At 43.5% G+C, this 23,917-nt stretch overlaps 1 protein-coding gene across 1 annotated transcript; it reads right to left on the reverse strand.

Annotated features, from left to right (window-relative positions):
• Window positions 1-13: 13 nt before the first annotated feature.
• LOC113964923 (alpha-2-macroglobulin-like) lies at window positions 14-23,901 on the reverse strand. Its single transcript, XM_027677706.1, has 28 exons — window positions 23,644-23,901; window positions 21,707-21,890; window positions 20,492-20,651; window positions 19,563-19,615; window positions 19,028-19,048; window positions 18,510-18,678; window positions 17,238-17,322; window positions 16,282-16,405; window positions 14,710-14,824; window positions 14,361-14,470; window positions 13,713-13,871; window positions 12,418-12,645; window positions 12,032-12,095; window positions 11,409-11,551; window positions 9,415-9,564; window positions 8,948-9,118; window positions 8,208-8,358; window positions 6,403-6,511; window positions 5,836-6,064; window positions 5,438-5,564; window positions 4,671-4,792; window positions 3,327-3,378; window positions 2,742-2,825; window positions 2,181-2,357; window positions 1,599-1,683; window positions 940-1,096; window positions 546-620; window positions 14-262 (listed from the first exon to the last, which is right to left on the reverse strand). The coding sequence occupies exons 1-28, from the start codon at window positions 23,730-23,732 to the stop codon at window positions 14-16; spliced, it is 3,642 nt and encodes a 1,213-aa protein (XP_027533507.1). The 5' UTR covers window positions 23,733-23,901.
• Between the last annotated feature and the right edge of the window lie 16 nt (window positions 23,902-23,917).

Here is a 23,917-nt window from a genome sequence, read left to right on the forward strand (position 1 = left end):
CTGAGCCTCAGGCCTAGATTGTCCCACCAACAAAAGCCATTTTATCAAGGGAAGATGTAACGCCAATGGAAGAGATGTCCCAGCAGGAGTACTCACCCTCTTTCACGGCTTCCTTTTCAAGTGAGTCAAGCAATGTCTTCCGCTTATCTGTTTTCCCTGCCAGGGCAAATGCATATGCTAGCAGTGCCTTGGTGTACACATGGTTTTCTTTCTGATCTGCCGCTGTTTCCAGGCAGAACAGAGCATTCCTTATCAATGAGTGCTGGGGAGAGATAACCAGTGATTAGAAGGCTCAAAAGAAATTAGGTTTTTTGACTTACTAAGAGCACATCATCCCACTGAACTTTCAGGAGGGATCTGCCAGAATGAGATCTAAAAACGAGTAGGGTTCAGTGGGTTTCAGAAATAGAAAATTGACAGCGCAAAATTCTTATATCACAGGGCTCAACAACCAAGTCATTTTTCCGGTTTGGATCAAATATTGGTGATACTGTGTCATAGACTAACACAACACAATTGACTCAAGTTAGAATGCAGCCACGTACAGTTACAGGCAGAGGAATCTCCAGCAACGCAATAGTGATGTAGGCTGTCAGCGAGACCTCGTTGTCTACTCCACCCTGTAGGGAAACACAAACGTAGATGCTGACCCCACCTAGCTTCTTATCTTCAGTCTTTTCTCCCACTCCAGTGGGCATATGCTATTCTGCATTGTAAAGCCTTAGCTTTCCCCTTCCTTTTGCAGCTGACGTGGAGGTATCAATTCCACTAATTAGTGCATGTTGGTGGTCATACAGAATGGCAAATGGCTACCTCCCTAGTGTTTGCCATTGACATGGCAATATCCCACCTGCCTGTACGTTCAAGAAGCTCAACTGCACCCATCTGACTCATGTAAAGTTCTAGACTCATGAAGTAACGACCAGGCAGACACGTCACCTTCATGGCATTGTTCAGGAGTGTCCCAGAACTCTGGAAACATCCATTCTCCTTCTGTTTGTAGGACAGCCAGACAAAAGCATCCTGGATGTGCTTCTCATCTATGAAGACATGATGCCGAGCCTGGGCAAAGGACTTGAGGACAAAAGCTGTGAGCCTGAAAGGGAGAAAGAGAAAGGGCCTGAGCAAGACTGTTGCCCATCTCAAATGACAGGGTTCATGTGCACATCATCTGTCTGGAGATAGGCAAGAAGGCCTGGGGAACTGTGGGCCAATTAGTCAAACCTCATGTATTTTGTATCCTCACCTCAAAATATTCTGTCAAACCTTCTTTCCACCTTGGTTTTTGTCCCTCTCTTGGTTCATAAAACCCTGTGATCCTTTTGTGTTGAGGCTACAGTTTGAAGGACAATGATTGTTCATCTGTATCCAAAAAAACCTCCTCTTTAGAAAATGCGGGGACTTGCACGCCAATTAGTTAAATAGCTGCATAACAGTAGTACTCATAATTACAGGGAAGAATAATTAAATTCCTGCTAGCTCATGGTCTGCTGGTCTACAAGTAGCATTTCCTATTTACGCCAGACAGTATTCATTATAAATATGTGAGTGAGAAAGAGGAGCATATAGGGAAGGCATAGGTGACATTGAAATCTCACCAGGTGTTCCCTGGTTGGCCATAACGTGGTCCAAAGGTACTGTAAGACCCATCTGTGTGTTTGTAGTTCAGCTGCCTCTGATAACCTGCAATGGAGAGTTAAAGCAAGTTCAGGTGCCAGAAAGAGCCTGCTAAGGGATGGGGTAACAGAAAAACAGCTGTGTCAGCAAAGGCAGATGAGAGAGGAGTAGGTCAGTCCTCCTAGCCAATACAAAGTACTGGCATATCCCCAGCTCCATGCATTGCTTGTACTGCATGAGGAAAAGCAATACCTGCCTTTCTTCAGAAGGAAAGCAGGACATATTAATGACAATCAATAAGTCACTGTAGCAGCTCACCTGACAGCTCTTCACTGCATTGCCACCCAGTGAGAAAAGTGGGTCCAATTAACAGGTACCGTAATGTTTAACCAACAGAAAATAATAAAGGGAAAAGCAGTGAAGGGTCTTCTCAAGCATGCAGCAGAGACCATCTGTGTATGAGAGAAGCTCTCTTTCCACATCTGGCCAACATTTGACAAAACCACCCCAAGCAGGATCTGGAAGAAAGCCAAAGCAGAAGCAAAAGCCATGTCCCAGCTTACCGCTCACTAAGTATCCAGTGGCCTTGGATTTGACCTCCTCACTCAGCTGCCCTGTCTTGTTCAGATAGTCCAGGACATAGATGTTGGGTGCAAACAGGACCATGTTCTGCTCTCCACAGCCAAATGGCATCTGGAGGAGCTGGTGCAGGTTCTGCATGGCAGTGCCCATGATGTCACCTGAGGAGCAGGAGATACCAGAGGGATGTTTAAAATACTTAGGGCTGGCTATTAGAATAAGATGAAGCTGAATGAGAGAAGCAGGAGATATCAGAGAAAAACAAAAGACAATTTGGATTGATAAAGATCCTGGAACAAAACACAGAACAGCAAAGGAAAAGAGGGAAATGAGATAAAGGTTAGGGCACTGTGAGAACACTGAGAAACAGGGCATGCAGAAAGGGGAAAAGAAAGAGCATAACTGGAAGGGAAAGTGCTCAAGACAGAAGAGATTAAAGACAAGAGTGAGCTATGCTAGAAACCAGAAGAAAAAGCTGAGAGGTAGGAGGCCAACAGAAAGAAGCAGAAACAGCACATGGTTCTTCTGCTAAGCTATTCACTCACCCAGCACTGAGAAATATGCTCTGCCTGAGTCTTGTACCACATTTGTGGGTAGCAACAGGGAAATCTTCTCTTTCACAGGCACTCCTGAGAAAGAAACAAGACCCAAACAGCTTCAGTGAGGTTCCAAGAAATGCGTAATGGAAAAGGAGACCTCAGAGAAACATTTCCTATCAGAAATGCCCTGACTTCAGTAACTTCATATTTTCCTGGCTATAACATGATCTCTGCATGAAACCACTCCCAAGCACTTTTAGTCACTGTAGATTGTGTGTCTACAGCTTTTTCCTGGCTGCACTAGAAAACAAGAGACAGCATTTAAGACTCCAATGCCAGCACTCGAGAGAACAAGGATGCAAACATTCATCCTAAATCTGTCCTAGCTCCCTATGATGCTTAAGCAGGATGGTCCACTCTTTAGGACTTTCTTTTGTCTTATGTCTCAGACTCCCAACTAATGGGGCATGTTTTGATTACACAAAAATATCAGACTATCAGGAATATAATAGAAGCAGGCCTCCTCCAGGTACATCCCACCCATCAAAGCACACGGGAACAAACGGAGAGAGTGGGAAGAGTGGGCTTTACCTTTTACACAGAGCACAGAATTCTGGGTTGTTTCCTTCTCAACTCCTTCCGGCTTGGGTAGGATGAAGGAAAACAAGACAGGTGAAAAGTTAGTGAGACAGGAAATACAGACAGACAGGAATCCTTAACAAGGACAGAGAAATAAATAAAAAGAAAAATGAGGGAACTGAAGAAGGAGAAGCAGTCACAAACATTACCTGAAATACAGAGCTCTGAAAAAATAATCTAAGCAAATAAAATAAATATGATCCTAAATGATTAGTGTTGTGTGTGAAGGAAGGGCATGAAAAGGAGAGGAGAACACTGCAGGACTATCGCATGGGTGATCTGTAAATATTTTATGCAGTGAGAAACACTTAACATCCTTGTAACAAAAGGACTGCAGGATTACAGAGACCTGTCCTGAAGAGATTTCTGCAGTGCTGCTTACCATAATGCTTTAGATGCTTTAGGGGAAAAAAAAATGTGTATGTCAATAATAGAAAGGGAAGATGTTGTACACTGTAATATCTGATGCCACTACTCGTAGCATACAACATAGTGGGCAAACATTAGGGAATTTTATGATACAGAGGAAAGCTACGAACATGGAATCTACCTGCCAGGTTACCACACTCAGTGTATAATAAACCAGCAACTATAAAGGATATCCAATTCTGCCCCGTAATATTTCCTTGTGTACCATATCACATCAGCAACTCTTCTTGCCACAGGAAATGGATAAGATGTAAAATTTTAACATGTTTTCATAGACTTTTACAATAACTGGAGTTTTGAGGGGTCTTCTTTACAGTCATCAAATTTCCATAGGTGTTTGTGAATTCCTCACCTTCATCCTCGTGCCAGACTATGTTATCAAATCAGAACTGCAAAACACTTAGCTTGAGGCAGTTTGCTTGGCCACTCAACTAGATGAGAGGCAGCATGTGCTGACGGGCCCATGCTTACTGGGGGTGTCTCAAAAGAAGGAGAGAGGCTATAAAAAGGGTGTATTGGAATAGGAGTTAAAGGGAAGGATGGATTGGAGTAGAAGTCCTGTTATTATAGGAGATAGGGAAAGTTTAGTGTACCAGGAGACACAATACAGATTACTAAGCTGCAGTCTTTATGCAGCCCTGTCAAAGTATAAAGATGACATAAGCCCATCATATTGCCATTCTGCACTGTGATCTCATAAAATCATAGACCGGGCCAGATTAGAAGGGTTCTCAAAAGGTCATCTGGTTCAACCTTTAATGAGAAAAGGACTCTAGATGAGACTATCTAGCATCCTGTCCAGTTGTATGCCAGCATCCACAGTTACCCACAGGAAAGCTCAGTGCTCCCTTCCCACAGCCCGCATACCTCCACCAGCAGCTGTCTGATGACTGTGTCTTTCCTCCCTTTCTCAGGGGTCTCCACAATGTAGTTCCCGCAGGGCTGCTGGTTCTGTAGGGCCTCAGTGCTCACCGAGAACTCCACCTGCCCTGGAGGAAACAGAGATCAGTCAGCCCTGCCAGGCAGAGCCAGGCAAGGGGAGTCATTGACACTTCCAGGAGTTTCAACATGCAGGCTCATGGATGGGGATTTCTGTCACATCTAGGCTCTGCTTCTTCCCCACAAAAACACAACTGTCTATACCAGAAGCCATCCTGGAGCAGATGAGCTGCACTGTCATTGAAAGGTGACTTTGGTGACTCTTTTCCAGAATCTAGGACAGTGTTGAGAATGACCAGCCCCACTGCTGTTCAGCACTCTGCTACCCTGCATGGATACCATAGCTGCTACCACAACACTTAATAACAATGAAAACAAAATATGAAGATCCCATGGAGAAGATATCTAATCTCGGGGAGGAATGGAGCTAACACAGTGTGTCTGCTGTCCATCAATGTCTCTGGCTTCAGGAGATGATGTCCAAGGGCCATAAGGCTTGATGGTATTGCATGTGGTGCCAGATACAGTCTCGGACACTATGAATCTCCAATGTTTGCCTCCCAAATAACCCCAGATCAGACACACTCAACTGAAATGCTTTCCAGGAAAACGTGTTGGTCTAACACCCAATAGTGAACAGGAAGAACAGCACAGAGAAACCCTTCCTGCAGTTGGTAGCACCCTGAGACATTTACCTAGAGATTTTGGAGTCACCAGCCAAGCCACGGTTTTCCTCCCATTCTCACAAAGACAGTGAGATACTTCATCCTTTTCCACTGGAATAGTCAGGAAATTAGTAGACTGAGCCAGAGTCACGCTGACCTGCCAGTTGTAGAGAGAGGTGCAATCAGGGAAGGGTGATCCCGAAAGAGGGGGAGCTAGGAAGCCATAGAAATAGCTGTTTCTTCAGTCACAAAGGAGCAGGGAACTGAAGTTGTGGGTTGTGCATTTGGAGTATACAGGAGAAATAATGTAAGAATTTCTGGAGTGAAGAGCCTAGGTCTACTGAGAGATAAGATAAGAAGGCTAGGTGGAAGGCAAGAGGTGCACAAAAAGGAACGCAGGTACAGAGAAGGATTTAAACCTCCCTTACCCTGATGCAGGCGGTCAGGTAGTTGAAAACAGTGGCTTTCAGTGTGAAGGACTCCCCACGCACTACAGAGTAGGGCATGGTGAGCTCAACAAAGAAGGGCTGGAAGGCCCTGAAGGACACTGTCGGGGACAGGCCAAAGCCTGTGTCTGCTGAAGTGCAGAATGCATTGGCTTTCCACTCGGTGATGGTGTCAGGGATGGTCACATCTAGATCAGCATTTCCCTCAGAGCTGATGAAGCACAGAAGCAAGGACAGAGGGATGATTTTTATGGCATTTTGTTGACAAGCTGTACCTGTTTTGGCCTAAGAAATAGTATTGTCTGTGTGAATTACGGGGCACAGTATGTTTGCTACTGTAGGACCACTCTACATCTTCTTTCAGTTCACTCCTTGGACAAACCTAACCATGGCTGAAAGTAATTTTATCTCAGAGGATTGCCAAGTGATCTCTGCAAACACTGAAGGACTTTCTGGTATTGAAAAGGCTGGCAAACACTTTGGGATTCATATTTTCACTTTATAAACCCAGTTTTATTTAAAAGGAATGAAATGGCCCAAGGGACTCACCTTATAGGTACTAAACTCCAAATCCAGGTTTCTGGGAAATACTTTCGGACTGTCTCTGTCACCACTTCAGGAATACTTGAGGTCTCATAAACTGTATCCCCCACAATACCTGCATGTGATGAGATGAAAAAGAAATCAATTACTGATAATTCTAAACAAGCAAGACCTGTATCAGCATCATGCTTCAGTCTGAGAAAGTTTCAATCTGTGTGGCAATCAGCAGCAGATGCTTGTTGTGGCTGTAGAGAGCACCGGTACCAACAGCTGTGAAATTTAAGGTTCATTTCCTATTAGCAAGAAAACCTAGCCTTCCATTATTTCCTGCTGGAAAGAAGATCCAGAGAATCTCAAAGTTTGCAGAGCAGCACTTTGTAAGGTTTAAAAAAAGGATTTAGAGCAAAAACTTATTCTGTGCAAACAGCCTTTTCCCTTTCAGGTACAGCCTTGATGTGACCATCTTCTCCATCCTATCAGGCCAGCTAGCACTGGAACTAGCACTAGCACTCTGTTGCAGGTTTTTTTGTAGGGTCATTGTGACTCAGAAAACCACCTTCCTGCCTCCTCAAGAACTACGATGAAGATGCTCAAAACAAAAACATACAGCTGGAATTTAGGAGGGGTAAAAAGGACTACTTTGACTAAAACAAAGTTTTCACATACAAAAATTGTTCTCAATAAAATATTCTGTGTTTGGGATTAAATTTGGTAAAAAAATTGTTTTACTTCAGTTTTGAACAACTGGAAAACAAAGATGGGGTGGGTGGGACTTGCTTTGCCTGGCTTTTACAATCAGAAAGAAAAATGCATCCAAACAGATAAACAAGAAAAGTTTCTTAATTTGGTCATCTTTACTTTGGCTAAATTAATTTCTGCATTTGGATGACAATTGTGTAGCTAACAAATATTCATACTATTTGTGCAACGGGCACCTCCAGAACCTGAGAAAGTCTCAGGGCACAACTGAAAGAATCTATCAGAGGTGTATCACATAGCTCCTAGCAAAAGTGACAGGTGGCTTGCTTTTATTTGTCTACTGTGGTATTTCAGTCTTCTTACTGCTGCCTATTTCAGTTTACAATAATTAAAAAGCATCTATCCTGCATTGTAGCAACTTGTGTCAGAAGTTGAAATTGTTTTCAAACTGGACACATACAAAAGCACAGGTGCTTGTGCCAAGGGAAAACTCTCCGAATCAGCTATCCAGATAGAATAACTTGTAATTTCTAAGATATTTCCCTTTATGAGACTCTGAAGAATGATAAGGCCAATTCTGTTGCCCAAACAGTTACAGTGTAGGAGTTGAGATAGACCTTAAAAATAGAATGGGTCAGTTTCAGACTGAACTTCTACCATATATATCTTATAATTCCCAAGGTCTACCAATTTGTCACTGAAAAATTTGCCATACACTTCATGGTTTTAACCATACATAAAACTGGCTGAGTCAAGGAGAACAGCCTGAAAATTGTATTGGAGGTTCCTTCAGTGATAATCTCGGAAAAGCAGTCTACTGTAAAAGCCTAATGAACAGAGAATTCAGCAGCAGAATAATACCCTCTTCTCTGCCAGAGTCTTTGAAAACTGCCTGGTTCTGCTGACTTCTAGTGTGGAGTTATCAAAATTTGTCTGTAGACCTTCAGAACCCAGCAAAACCCATTCAGAACCTGAAATCTCTGAACCCATCAATTCAGTACTATTTCCAAGGTTTCAATTCACAACCCCAGCTCTTGTTTAAGTATTCACCCCAAAATACAAACAGGCTGTCTGTTCAGAACAGAAGTGATAACAAAACCCAGTTGCTTTACCACTTGTCCTCATTGCATACATAGGTGCTCCAGCTGCGACTGAAGGTGCTGCAAGGCCGGCATGTCGAAAGAAGGGGTTGGCGTAATTATCAGGGCTGCAGTACCAAGGTTTCCTCACCTTCGTATTTGTGAAAACCTTTAAACCCATATCCTATGGGAAAGAAACCAAACATATTTTTTTGTTACTGAATCCTGTTAAGGTTTACCCAGCAGACCTGACTGCCTCAAAATGGAAAAGTTGTTACTGTGTGTGGATTGGACCTTGAGACAATCCCCTCAGCCCTGGCTCTGAGTGCCTGGGTGGCTCAGAGAGACCAAAGGATATATCCCCTCTGTTTCTGGGCCACAGGTTTCAGTCCAAGTCCAGCCTAGGGGTCAGGATGAGCCAGGGAGTTTTCTCTCTGGAAGGAAATGTCTGTGACTACAATGCAGCTCAAGGGTGTATTGATTTATTCGAGGTAACTGATGTCATGGAATTATTTATCCTCAGTTGTAACCTCATTTCAAGTCAACCTCAAAGCTTTTCCTGTGAGAAGAAAACTTTGAGACTGATCCCTTTTCCAGCAGAGCAAAGCTGACAAGTAAAGCCTATGACTCTCACTGAGCGTGCCTCTGGATAAAAATTAGTGTCAGATCATTCAGATTCACAAACCCTTCCCTTGTTACATTGCATGATGCCACAGAAGGCTTAGGCATTCTCAATCATTCTCCCACTCCACAACCATGGAAGAGGGCTATACCTTTAGGATGCTATAAGTGTCCTCTTCATTCATCCCCATTACTGGAGCATAGGTGATCCCATCCACAACTATTTGCTTCACGGGAATGCAATTGTCCAGGGGATCCTCGAAGAGCATGTTTGGACCATGCTGATAGCCATGCAATTCCTTCACTGGCAGTAAGTTATACACCTAGGCAGAAAGAGACAAAGTATTTGGTATGTTCAGTGTCCATTGTTATAAAACACAACTCAGGAAGTTGGATGCAAGCACCATAAAAGTCACATCATGAGCACATACATCCACATTCCCATGATCCTCCCTGTGGTGGGAGCCCATTTCTCATTCTTTTACCCGCTAGAAGAAGATGAGAAACGGCACAGGGGAGCTTTGTGTCAGCTCTGACAAGAGGGACGGTTCCCTGTTTCCATCCCAGCACTGGGCTGCACTTGCCGGGTTTTGACTTGTTCCACAGACTAAGAACTTACAGAGGCAGGTGACAGGTCAGCTTCTGGCTTCATGAGGAGAACACTCTTGTCCACAGCACGGACAGCACAGAGGGAGTTTGGGGAGGCTCGGAACAGCAAGTGAGCATCAGAGGAAGGCAGGCCTTCTGAAGGAGAGAAGTTTAAGTCCACCTGTAACCACAGGAAAAGCTATGTCACAGATGCCTTACTCTTGCAGGACTTTTCCTTCCAGTTGAGCACATGCAGTTCTAACCTTACAAAGCCCCCACAGACATTCACACCTCCTTCTACACTCCCTCTGTGCTACTGTTCCCTTTCTGCAGCTCGAGGGGAATCAGCACTAAGAATTCTTGGCAACTTCAAGCATCACAATTGCTCATATAACTTTTAAGGTGATTTTGGGTTTAAGATCATTGTGAGCATGATGAGATAATCCCACATAGTGGCTAGATGTGTTCAGGCAATGGAGCATGGTCTTGAACCAGGACAAGTACCTGTACTGCACCAAGATATTGTATGTGGAGAGAAAACCAGCTTGCAAACACCTTGCTTAGCAGATTCTTTGGTAACATGAGAAGCAGTGATGCCCTGGAGCAATACTGCAATATCTGCTGGCTCATAATGATTCTGAAGAGCTGGCCTGTTTGCTGAGGCATGCCAGACTTCTCCAAAACCTAACTCACAACTCTAACAATGCCCTACCTACCTGTGCCCTGGAAGTTCTTGCTAGCAAAAGTTATTGTCACCATGATATCACGTGATTTTGTAATAAGATGGCTGACCTGCATAAATCTTCTCTCTCCTCAGCATACAAATCCTCCCTGAACATGCAATGATCAAAGCATCCTCAGAGTAAATCTGTTGCCTGACAAAGCAGCATCAGCTGCCAGTTTCCCTCATGTCCCAACCAGAATACAGCATGCCTTCTGCTGAAAGCCTCCAACTCTCCCAGGGTAGACTCTTGAGACTGCAAAAAAGTATTCTCCAGGAAATAGCAGAAAAAGGACTGTAGCAAGCTTGTTACTAGGAAAACTGTCTAGCATAGAGATAGCCCTAAGTCTGTCCTATCCGAACTGACAGCAGCTTTGTATTCAGCATGCTTTCAGAAAAGAAAGCAGTATCTAATCATGTAAATTATTTGGCACTTGGCTTGCAGACAGACCTTAATGCAGTCCATAGTATGACCTTTAGTACATGAACAAAATTCAGGTGACCAAGCTCCTATAGTGTAACCAGTCCCAATAACTCATTTAGCCTGTGTTTTAGCAGAACAAGGGACTGTCTTCAGCAACATCTAGTATTCTTAAGTCCCGATGGAAATTTTTCAGGTTGTTCTCTTCTTAGAACTGCTCTTATATCAATCTGCTCTTCTGCATAAAGAATATGGGGGGTTGAAAGAGAAAAATAGTGCATGTGCTTACAGAGAGAAAGCTTTATTTTTCTGCACTCTTTCAGTCTCACCATTGCTATTGAAGCATCACTGTACACTGCTCAGAAGGTTCAGTCAACATTTATCTCCATTTACATGAATTTAATAGAAATTAAAATGACAGGATGAGCTTTACAGCAGCTGAGAGATATGACAAGTATTAGCTTTGCCCACTGGATTAGGGCTATGTGTGTTTTATTTTTGCTTGGTGGCTCCATAAGCAGATACCTCATTGATGGAATGAGTTTATGTGAAAAGAAGTGAAATAGATGTGTTGCAGTATGAATAAAACATGCATCTCCCCCACATTTTTCTTAGACAGGACCATCTGTGGGATCAATGGCTCTCACTAGTTGCTAACAGGGGTTTTGTCAGTGTAGTCCCTACTAGCACTTTTTTTCCAACAGCTGATATCCTCCAGGCTAGCACAAACCAGTAAGCAGTGAAGCTACCTACAACAATTGATACGCTGCTTGTCCAGTGTTAGTAAATCCAAAGAAATTAGCTTAGCCAGGCTAAATCTTAAGTAAGCAAGCTTGACCACATTGCAGTCTGATAGCTGCTGCCTCAAGAAGTGGGCACTTACCTTATTGTTGAAACATAATTCTATGTAGAACTTGGCTGAATCAGCGATCACCTCCCTGCTGGGGGCAGTGGTGTAAACAAGTACTTGGGCCACTGGAGCAATATCAGCTTGTACAGGCAGCTGTAGCAAGAAGACACCACTAGCTAGCAAAAAAAACAAGGGTAAAAAGTTAAGGTGCAAGAAACCTCTTGGAGCAGCCAAAATTCAAAGTTTGACTTTATGCTCAACTTCATTCTAGCCATTACAAAACTCCAAGTGTCCAAGTGGGATAAATTGGTGCTCACAGAGATGCGTAAGTCTCACTGTATGACTGAAAAGGCCTGTTTTCCAATGCATAAGTGTGCTGAATTTTGCTTTGATTTCTAAAACAGACCATCAGACTGTGTCTCCTAGGAATACTTGAGCCCCAGAAAATGTCAGAACAAAGACAGCTGGCACAGGGGATTAGAGCAAATCTGTGCAAAGTCTAAATAAAGGCAGAGAAAATAAAGGTCATACTCTTCCCAGATCTTAGGGGACATGGAGTTTTGGATCCCTGCATTTATATGGAAGCAGAGTGTATGTCTGCCACAGTTCCCTAGCCTCCCACAACAGAGACAATTTGGTAGGGAAGAGGAACTCACCACTCTCCTGGTCCAAATCCAGAATGTGGGTGCCTGCTTGCTTAATGTTTCCCTTGGCCATCACCTGAATGGAAGCAGAAACTTTGTTGTGAATGAGGTTATGCATGAGCCAAACTTTGAAGTGGGGGAACCTGAGAGGAGGGCAACTGAGCTGTGTGTCTGCTGCTCACACCCCGCTCAGTTGCTCTCTGCCCCCCTATAGCAGAATCCCAGTGCTCACCCAGGGGGCAAAGAACATTTATTTTCCCATTTCCCCTCTTTTGGGAAAGAACCTAAGAAGGGTGATGAGAAAGTGTTTAAAGCCTGCTGACACAAACCAGGATTTCCATTTCCAGTCCCCCTACCATTGCCAGTGACAACCTGACTGTATGGCAGTGCAAACTTACCAGGTAATAAAAGGTGATTTTCTTCTGCTCTGCTATGGCCTCCGGAGTAAGGATATAATGCACCCGGATCTCTGTGGAGGAGCCACAGCTTAGTGCCTCAGACTTGGGCTCAATTTTGAGGAAGCTATTACTAGGAGAGTAAAAGCGCTTTAGTTGGAGATAGCCGTCTGCATAATATGGAACAACCCAGGAACGATCATAGCAGAAGGGGTGTGTTTTATGAATTGCCTGGAAAATGAGAAAATACACACATAGATCCTCAAACACAAGTGGCTGAACTGGAGCCAAAATTCATGTACTAATATTAAAGGTTTGGTATTTTTTTGTATTGTAGCAACGAGGAAGTCTAAAACATAAAAAAACCCATGAGTTTGGAAAGTGCAAGACAGGGTGGTGATATCCTTGTCAAATCATTGGGAATGACCTCACTACCAGATAAGCTGGAGTTTGTGTCAAACAAGCTGAATCATATCAGATTTTTGTTTACTATCAGTATTCCCTCAAGGACTTTTTACACTAATACCTTGCCCTCTCTAATATTCTGATCGTTTAAAGAGAAAATAAGCTGGTTCTCGTATCTTTTCTTATTATTGGCACTGAAGAAGGGATAGTGCTGTTCACTTAAGATATCACCAGTGCCAAGATCAAGCTATGGATACTATAGAAAAGGAGGAAAATCTCCACCTAATAATTCAAAACCTAAATTGAATAGAAATTCAAGAGCTGAAAGAGTCTAAGCCCCCTTAAAAATGAGAGCAAGGGGAAGATATTTCATTTAGAAGGGCACTACTTTAGCATTCATGTGTGCCTCACATGCCCTTATTTCCTTATCTTTCTCATTATACTTGGGAATTCTTGCCTTTTCTTTACCCTGAAAAAATCTGAAAACTTCAAGCATCTAGTAGTAACTTCTGGATAATTTTTCAATGGTTTTAATCTGTGATGAGAGAATTGTAAGGAGAAGAGCAAATATTATTCTAGACATAAATATTCTGCCCTAATCCAGACAAACAAATCCCACACCTGGGAGAGAATTTATGTGAATGGTTCATACTCTTTTTACAGCAGAAAAGAGGAAAAAGAAAAAAAAAGGAAAAGGAAAAAATTAGGAAGTCTACTTAGCAACTTGAAATTCTACATCAAGCTCTGAGATATGCAGCTTGCCTTAACTCACCACAAAGGATATTAAGATGGTGAAATAATTCAATTAAAATGACAGTGAAGCACTAGCAGCACTCCATCATGGGAGATAGACCCACCCTTGAAACAGATTTGTCTATGTCGGGCTGACTTACCCTAATTCCAACAGTGTCAAAGGACAACATGGAAGTGTTTAGGGCAAACTGTGCCATGCCCTCTTCATTTGTTGTATAGTTTTTTTCCTGTTCCCCTTGAAAAGAAATCCTCACAGTTTCATTGGCGATTGGAGCACCAGACCCATCCACTAATTTCACCTGGAGGAGCAAAAACAGTACAGGAAAGGAACGGCTGCCACCTGAACAGAGTGACAGACCACCAAACTAAAGATGTTGGGTCTATGCCATACAAGGAAGCCGACACAACACTTTACACGTATGTCTTTCAGAAACAGCTGCAAACTTTCTGAATATTTTTTCTTTGTCTCTTTCTTATCTCTGCCGCTAGGTCAGATGAGTGGGCGTGGAGCATGACATGCACTCACACCCCCAAGGCCTCCTATTTAACAGGTAACTGGAGAAGCAGAATTTTACTGGACTGGAGCAGCAAAAGCGCAAGGATAGACAGGTAAGCAGAATGAGGGCTGTGTTCTCGGCTGCTGTTCCCCAGTTTTAGAGCCTGAAGAGGAAAGGAGACCCACAGGGATTAGTAGCACTGAGGTCCAGCATGTTTTCAGAGGTTGGGCAGGAGGTTCAGTAGCATCATTGCTTAGCACTCATGGCATTCCATTCTCGTGGTTTCCCTACCTGCCCAAAGAAGGGGATTCCACGTTTGTAGTAGGAGTCTGAATGCTCAAAGGTGATTCTACTAATGGTGCTTGTGATCTCAGAAAAGCTTGTTCCAGTGAACTCCACTCCTACAGAAAGAAACATGAAGAACCAATTTGCCTCTGCCTGATGAGAATTACTTTTACTCTAGGCCAGCCCTCCTTTGCTGGACAAATTATTTTGTTGATGGTCCTCAACAACATGTAGGAAAACTTTGGGATTCCAGAAAAGCTAGAGTCTGCTTTGCTTCCTCATTCCTATTTGGCAGGGCCCTCTGCTGGTCTCTGCTGGTCTTATTATATGGCTCTTTCATCCAGATGATTCGTACCTGTATCCTCCTCTTTAATCTTAGCCTCCACATGGAGCTTATTCTCATATCCACCTCTCTTCAGCTGGAATAACTTGGTCTTTACTGTTTCAGAAATGCAGCCATAGTTGTCTGCCTGTTGGAGAGAAACAAATAAGACCATTGTATTCTCATTTATACAATGGTTATTCAACTTAATGAATCCATCACTGTGCATTGCTCTGAACTGAAAGAGAAGCCCACAGATAATTTCCCTCTGTTGTTTTTATGAAAACCGGAAAAGGACCTAAATAACTTGGCCGAAAGCATTTTGAAGTACTTGCAGCAACATCAGAGCAAAGAGTTTGCAAACTAGAAGATTTTTCAGTATGTGTTTGTGAAGTTTGAAGTTTCAAACATTCGGTACAAAAGCATAGGGAATTAGTCAAGTGTATGCCACACAAGAAGTGTTTGTCAGGCATCAGGCACCTTAGAATATACTGCTGCTGATTTAAAATGCATAAACCATATGAGTGATATATAAACCAAAGCCTGTGTATACATAGAAAACAGATGACAGCTGGAAAAATATTTCCAAAGCTTGTCACCTCTCTTCAGGATCTTCATATACAAGGCAAGTTTCCACAGAAGAGATGCCCGGAACAGAGGTTAGCACTGCAGTGTTCGTATTTTCTCATAACATGAAAAACAGCAGTGGCAGAGGCAATTGTGGACATCATACTGTATCAGAGCCCAAGGACCACAAGAATGTCTTCTGCTTGCTTTCTTTTCCTGGCATATCTCCACAACTTCTATTATCCTTGTTTCTGCCAATTGAGCTAGCACTGTTGTACCTGTGTGTGCTCCAAACTCCACCCAGTTTTGCTCTTGTAGACTTGTCAGCTGGAAGCGTGAAAAAACTGACTTTTTTTCCTACCTGTCTTAACCACTACTGTTAAACCTATATTCATTTCCTTCTAGCTCAAAATGCATCATCCCCTCCTCTGGTTTCTGCTCCTTTCCTGCTTCTAACACCAACTTATGACCCCACACACTGGCTCCAGCGTAAGACAACCCCAGCTGTGCTCTCATCATTCATGGCTTTTCTACCTCATTTTTCTCTTATACTCTTTACACTCCATCTGACCTTTCTGTTATTTCTTTCATCTCTTCATTCTCCATCATCTTATGGCCTTTACACATATCATTCTTACTGTGCAGACCTTACCCCTATTTTTATGTTTCATATTTCATCTTGTACCCAATCTTCTCTCCTTCTTCAGGCTTCCTTAAAATACATGGATTTTCATAAAATCATAGAATCACATAATAGTTTAGGTCAGAATGGACCTTGAAGGTCATCTATGTTCCAACTCCCCTGCCATGGGAAGGGACACCTCCCACTAGACCAGATTGTTCAAAGCCCCATCCAGAGTGGCCTGAACACTTCCAGGGATGGGCCATCCACAACTTCACTCAGCAACCTGTGCCAGTGCCTCACCACACTCTTCACACTATGCTTGTACATACTCAGAGCAAGCTGTGCCTACCAGGCATGCTCAATAAATAACACTTTCTCCTATCACTCTACCCACAAGAGTAATGATGACTCACATGTCCAGAGAACTCCTCACACACTGCTTTGTCCTCTTCACCGTAGCAGGTACGGCCTGTGTGTTCAAACTTCCGGCAGACACGGAAGCTCACGAGACCAGGAACAGGCTTCCCAAATGTGTATCTACCAACATGGAGGATTGAAAAGAAAACAGAGTCTTTAGGAATGTAAGAGGGATGGAGAAAACTTACAAGCTCACCCCTAGTGGTTCCAGGACTCTTCCCTAGAGCTGCCTCCAGGATACAGAGGGTCATCACAGGAAATAAAAAGCAGAAAGAAATTTGGTAACATGGTAGGATCAAGCTTGGCAACAGGGGTAGAAGCACTGAATCTAGTAGTCCTGTTTGCATCCCTGGGAATAACACATAAGTCTTCGGAATTCATTTACGCTAATGCTGATTTAGTTGAGAGTCCCCTCATCTTGGAGAACGTGTTGAAAGTATCTACCTCACCACACAATTCTGATGGGACTGGTTTTTGTACGTAAGAGCACTGGGTCTTTTGACTCATTATTCAGCCCAAGCCATGGCTCTCCCTACACTGCTATGCAGAATTAAATGGGGTGCCCAAAAGGAAAGAGCGCAGCTGCATCCCTTAGGCTTTCCTCTCCACACTAGCAAGCGGAAGACAGTTAAAACACTCCTGGGTAAACTAAACTGAAGACCTTTTCCCTAGCGCTGTAGCAGGTGTGAAATCCTCTATGACTCAAAACATATGCAAGAAACACCCTCCCAAAAAACAGAACAACAATATGTTTCTACGTGTTACATACAAAGTACCACAAACAGTAACTGTTGCCTTCTATCTAAGATATAGATATAGTCTCTGTGGTCCTGGGACCCCAAAAGGAATGAGAAATATAATAAAGTCTCATATCTCAAGCTCACAACTGAACTTTCAGTAGCAGTTGAATCAAAAAATGAAACCAAGGAGAACTTGAAAGAATGGCACTCACAGTCCACAAACTGTCACCTCCAGCTTCTCAGCAAGAATGGTGATCACCTTGGGCATTTTCACTATTACTTCGAATTTTGGCAGCACTGTAGAACCAAAGGAAAACAGTCTATGTGGTGCAGAATTACATAAGAATGACATATGAAGGCTGCTCAAAGGCTGTTATTAAAAATTCCCTGAAATGCTTTTACATCTAAATGGTCAGATTTTAGAGGCTTCTGTCACCTGCACATCCCACTGAAGTCAGTGAAAACCAGTCAGCCAACCACTGTGCCAAGTAAGAAGACAAGATCATTTACACCAGCTATTAAAATACATCAGCTTCTTAGAGAACACATTAGTTATCAGTCCCACAGCAGCAGGATGCAGTAAAATAGAGAGGTAAGGTAATATAGGTTTGCCACAAATACGCAGATTTGGGACTGCAGCCTGGTCTCTGCATTTCCAAAGCATATAGATCCTACTAATTTGCAAAATAGGAAGACTCCATAGCTTCCCCAGTGACATAGCACAGAGTGATATCCCATTCAAACACAACTGCAGGAGAGGAAATGGAAGGTGACTGGGAGAACTAGGAGAGATGCAGGCCACAGGACAAAGAACAGTCTTGCAACTGTAAGAGGTCAAAGGACTTCCAGACTCATCTTCCAGGACACCCTTCTGCTGCATGAGCCAGATCATGTCAGACCATGCAACAAGGGCTGCAGCTGGCTTGCTGAAAGCTATGTTGGTTGCAAACGTGCAGGTGTGTACTGGGATACTATTTTTTCAGTCAAGCAGATGGAACCAGAGAGAAACTAAGGCACTAAGGCATCGTGCAACCTACAGTGCTTAGCTTCTGTGGGGAGGACAGGCAAGATCTTAATTTACAGACAGCCCCAGCCTAAACCCAGAATTACAGGATGACACTTGACAGGTATGCAGCCAACTGGATATAAGGCTGTGGCCTTAAAATGCCTCTGAAAGGAGGTGAGGCTTGTGGCTGTCAGCACACACTGACTGAAGCACTTTGCTCCTTGTGACAGGAGCCTTGCTGAGGTAGGTGTTCAGAAGAACTGCACTGCATGGTCTGAGGCTTAGGGGGGACTGGAGATAAGTCGCTCAAGTCCTTTAGTCACCTCCTCATAAACAGATGATTCTTGAGAGGGAGAGGACACAGAAACAATTTTCCAGCCATGCTGGACATCCTCGTCATATATGCTACCCTGTTCAATTAAGCTTTCATGCCCCATGGGACTAGCTGTTAGGAACTTGAAACCGCAGTGACAGTTACCATATTCCTCCACAGAGAAAGAATGCTGAATTGTCTTCCCAGAGGTCTTCTGTGCCACAACTGTGTAGGTCCCTTGCACAGGTTCAGAGGTGAGGTTGAAGAACAGCTGTATAAATCCCATCTTTAACTCTACCTGTGTCCATTGGTATAGACGATTTTTCTTTGGGTCCTACAGATAATGTGATCACAAGGAGATTGTGAGAACAATGGGAGTCTGCAACAAGATCTAGCAAAAGCAGTGAGGGGAGGGCCAGCCCCTGTGTTTCAGGAGGCTGCAGGGCAGGAGTGGAGGGCACAAGCAGGGTTGTGTCTGGAGTCCAAAGCTGGATGACAGAGGAGCTGTAACCTGGGCCCAGGTACATGGTAGCCACCATGTGAGTTAGAGCGCAGTATATTTGAATTAATGTAATGGATCTGCTTAATACAAAAAATAAACGAGAACCATCTCGAGACAACTGTTTATTCTGCCCAGGTTGAGGTGCGATAGATGTGAACATGAATTAAATGTTTGTACATACCTCAATATACACCAGTGGAAACTAGAAAAAGAAGAACAGAAACAACACGTTTAGATGGAGTGCACACAACAAGTGAAATGACTAGGGCTGTGATCATGACTCAAGGTAAAAGGTGTTCACCCAATAGGATGAGGAAAAAAGTTCCTGATATGGAACAACAGAGCATTTTGAGGTACATTGGGCTGGGGTGGACAGGAGAGGCAATTCTTTTTCTCAGGCAGAAAAGACAACTGAAATTACTAGTTACTATCTCTGGATGATCTGCAAGACCAATAAGAGCAGGTGTACACTGTGGTAGTAGCAGATTTGCTCACTGTTTTCACCAGCATTGTTCACTTGCAGTTTGTCAAACCTTTGAAAGAATGCAGAAGGTAGTCTTACACAGAAATTTGACAACAGACCCTGTTAAAAAGATCTGAGGTGATGCAGAAATTTCACAGCTATCCAAATATACTGAGAGCTCTCCCCAGTTTCATCCCTTTTCTCACAATTGACTGAAGGCCAAATAACTTGAAAAAGGAAGTATTATACTTACCACTTCATTCAAGGGATGGAACTCTTCATCCAGAGAAACAATTCTAAACAGGACTGATGGAGAAAGGCAGACAGTGAGGTTCCACAGTGCAGTCACCAACCAGTAAAGATCAGTTACAAAAACAAATGGTATAACAGAGAACAGAGGTGTTCTCTTCTAAAGAAATTCCATTCACTAGAATGCTAAGTCATGCTAGGTTACCATCTAAGATGGGTACACGAATGAGAGGATGTTAAGAGCAAATCCATGGCAGTGTGAACATCATACTGATCATGGGCATCAGAATCTCACTAGTTGGGACCAAAGTTAAACTTGAGTTGCCTTTGTCTGCTTTGCAAGGACATATTTTTATGCTGGAATTCACATGGGTCTTTTAATTTTGTTATAAGTAGGCTGACTTCCTGGGAAGGATGAATGCAAGCAAGTTACTTCAGCACTTGGCTGCAAGTTTGTGTCGGCTCTGGATGGAGAGAGTACTCAGTATCTCTTTTAGGACATTTGTTTCTATCCAAGCCAAATTTAGGAGATCAATGCCCCAGAAGAAATAAATGGATTACATAATTCTCTCTGTCTTCATTGAACAAAATCAGCTGCCACTTTGAAAGCAATTTCATGACTTTGTTTGAATTTGGGCCTGTTCTCTATAGGACAAATATCCAATCCTTCTCTGATTTTAATGCGGACCCTAAATACATGGACCACAACAACAGAGGCCCCAGTGACAGAAGGAGTGTGTGCAGGTGCCCCAGATATGTGCATGCATCTTAAGTTCCCCAAATTGTTCCTATATGGAGTAATAAGTCATAAGCCTCAGCCATGAAGTTGCAGTTCTGACTCCTACTGAAAGCAATTACATCAGGCCAGCACAATTCAACAGCTTCAGTATGAAGTTTTGTTTCAAAAGCAAATCTTCACTCCTTTCCTGGTACCTGTCTGTCCAGGCTTGTAGATGGGTTTGTCTGTCTGGACGAAGACCAAGCTCTCAGAATTCTGGACCAGCACCATCTTGCGACTCCTGAACTGCAGGGTGGGCCCCTTCACTGTCACAGTGAGAAATGTGCCTGGTAACGGGCTGTTTGATTTTGGAAGCTGGAAAGTAAGATGACAACTATGTTATGGACCACGTTTGAAGGCTTCCTGAACTAAACTGGCTTTCGTGAAATAAGAGATCTCATATAATCCTGATGGACCCAACACAGACTTGAGAGGAACTATAATCAGGAACAAGAAACTGATCTTTATTTGTCCCATATTTCTACCCATTCCTCCTGCTGTGTAGTGATTGTGTAAGTATTGTGCAGCGATGGAACTTCCAGCTCTACTACCCAATTTTAGGAAATTCTTACCTGCCTTGACCAAAATCTTTCCATCTGTTTCCTTTTGACATTCACGAGGGGAATGGAATAGTCCCTCTTCTCTTTCAGATAATGTCCCTAGTCCTTGCAGAACAATTCCTTTTCCAAACCAGGCATGCCAGACCACTATAACTCTCTCTCACAAGTGACAAAGTCAATCTTAAACCCACATCTGACAAACTAAGAGGCAAATGCCAATCTTTTCAGTGTCCTGAATACCAGTTCTTCAGTCTTCAGGCCAAAGACATAATCTATGCTCTGAGCTAAATGATCATCTTTCTTAGTTGCCTACAACTTGTTATAGTCCCTGGGTCTATCAATTACATTAAGCTATAAATTTCCTTCTTTGCTGTCTTTTTCGGATACAGGCAATCACAGCTCCATGTTCTTACATTAGTTCAGCGTACAACAGGCAAAACGTATCTGAGGCCCAAAAGCTCTACTACAATTTGAAGGCACTCAAGTGACAAACTGTGGCTGTTGAAGGATGATGTGGAGAGCTATTTCACCAAACAGCCGTCAAGAGTGTCAATACTAAAACCACTTCTTTCTCCTGGCCTCCTCCTCTCCTAGAGAGGTGATGGCTTTCCAGGATTCAGCATCTCACAGTCAGGTAGCATATGAAGCAGACCTCAACAGTGAGAGGGTGTTGAGGATGTACAATAACATATATACCTTTAGCCAAGAGGTAGGTGAACACCTACCAGTGTTACTCTGGTCATTACTTCTCAGTGCTTTTACAGTTTGTCCCTGTCACAAAGAATCATCCCGCAAGGATGAGATACTCACAGAGAAAGGGATGCAGGTGAACACATCTCTCTCTGACACCACATCATCAATCAAGCTCCTGTTCTCCCCTTGATGCTCGAGTGTGGCACTCAGAGTCACAGACTCATTCAGGTGGGTCAGCTGAACACAGACTTTCTCACGAGAATCCGTGTGTATCACGAAGGGCAGTAGCACCAAATACTGCCTAGGAACAGAGGAGATGGATAGGTCAGAGAGGCAGGAACAGGCAAGAGAAGCTGTACATAAAGAAGAAATAAACCAATCTGATGACTACAGTCTTCACTGTACAAGGAGAGAGGTGCATTTGCTAGGAGTGTAACAAGATTTCCAGCATGTCTGTAACAGCCTGGGAAAGCAGAAAAGCCAGTCTCAAATGTAAAATACCAGAGGAAATCCTCAATGAAAACATCTGGAAGGGTTATGTTTTTCCAGGTTCTGGCACAACAGAAGCACTTCTACCTGGGACCCTTAATAAAGCCAGGAGAGAGAAAGTCAATTGTCACCTTTGCTAGACACTGTTAGTAGGAGCCACACAAGTGCCAGTATCCAGTGAATAAATGCCATTGACTACATACTTCAAAGCATCTGTAGCACTACTCTCATTCCTTACAGAGATTCAAAACTGCCACAGTGTGGTGCCAGATCTTAAGCAATAACACTGGAGCAAATTTCAGGTTTTCAGGGAAGCAAGCCTCTCTGTCTCAGCTCACCAGGGGATCCCTGCTCAGCCCTGCAGAGCCTCCCTCCCTCTGTCCCTCCCTTCCCAGTGAGACAACTTGCCAATGGTGACGTGGTGCCCAGCACTGCATCTGGGAATCAAATTTGATCTGCCTAATGCCAATTGTCCTCACTTTTTGGTGGGCAAGGACTGGCCTCTGGTGGGCATACCCAGAGCAGCGAGCAGATGGGAGAAGAGCCCTCAACACCTCAGCAGTAGGAGAGGCTCTAGTGCTTTTATGTCCATCAATGGTCTGCAGGGAGAAAGCTCTGGTCCCTCTGACCCCAACCCCGCTGTCTGTTTCCCCTGCATTTGATGAAAGCACAGCAGCACAGCCTTGCCCAGAAACCCCCCTGCACAGCTTAAAGCTCTGTGATGGGTGAGGTGCTCTGTGCTTTGTGAGGGAGGAAAAGACATTGCCAAAAAGCCAAAGGAGAAAGCCTTTGCAATGTCAGGACCCCTCATACACTGCTCCTGCCATACATGTAGACATATGCACATAACACACACTCCCTTCACATACAAACAAGTCAAAAGTGGATGAAGAAGGGATGTGGCACAATATATCCTCACAGACCTGAACAGTCAGTCTTACAGTGCCACATAACCCGGGGTGAGAAAAGAATTTTCATTCCATTTGCTGAGTTGAAAAATGTTAATTAAAATATAGAGCCATTTCTGAGCATCCCAGATCTGTTATTTGTTCCTTTTCTTCTCATTATCAATCAAGAAAACCACTCCCCACTCCTGGGAATTTCACCTTGGGAGTAGGATACTCAAAATGAATTTTTTTAGGGTACCTAGGGAGAAGGATACCCAAAACGAAACCTTTCATTGTCCCTTCAAAACAATCTCTCTCTCAAAAAGAATGCATTGTATAAACAGTTATAAAAAGTTGCCTTTCAAAAGAACCAGTTTTCTGCAGAAAATTTTGTTGAAATCCTGTCAATTCACTGAAACAGCAAAAGGTATTTTCATAGACCTTTCCCTCCTCCTTTTTTTTTTTTTGCCCTGAAGTTTTACTGATATCTCAGTTCCACATATTGTTTTGGGTCCCTCTGAAGCACTAGAGTTTCTGTTTCTAGAAGGCACTTTACCCAGCCCTGGTGTCTTATTTCCCAGGTAAAAGAAAGCACACAGAAGATAAGGGATAAAGCAATAGACACGGGAATACAACTCCAGTCTCCTGCCTGCCCAGAGACCCCCCTGTGAAGCTTACGGCTCTGTGATGGGTGAGGTGTCTCCCGGAAGGATGAAGAGAAGAAGCAGGAAGATACTTGGCTTGATGAGCAGCCCATTTTTCCCCATGGTGCGGAGCAGGACGTGCTGAGTCAAGCAGACACCTAGTGTGGTTGGGTGCTGCTTTTACTCCCCCTCTGCTCTCCCAGTCAAGCCCTTTATAGTCTCCTTCACAAACAGCCCAGGGGCTGGAGGAGATAAGGGCTGGGGGCCAGGGCCGATCCGGAAACAGGGAGAGGCAATAAGGAGGAGTT

This window comes from Neopelma chrysocephalum, unplaced genomic scaffold, assembly GCF_003984885.1.
Source record: "Neopelma chrysocephalum unplaced genomic scaffold, ASM398488v2 Primary Assembly neopelma1_43, whole genome shotgun sequence".
NCBI classification, from domain to species: domain Eukaryota; kingdom Metazoa; phylum Chordata; class Aves; order Passeriformes; family Pipridae; genus Neopelma; species Neopelma chrysocephalum.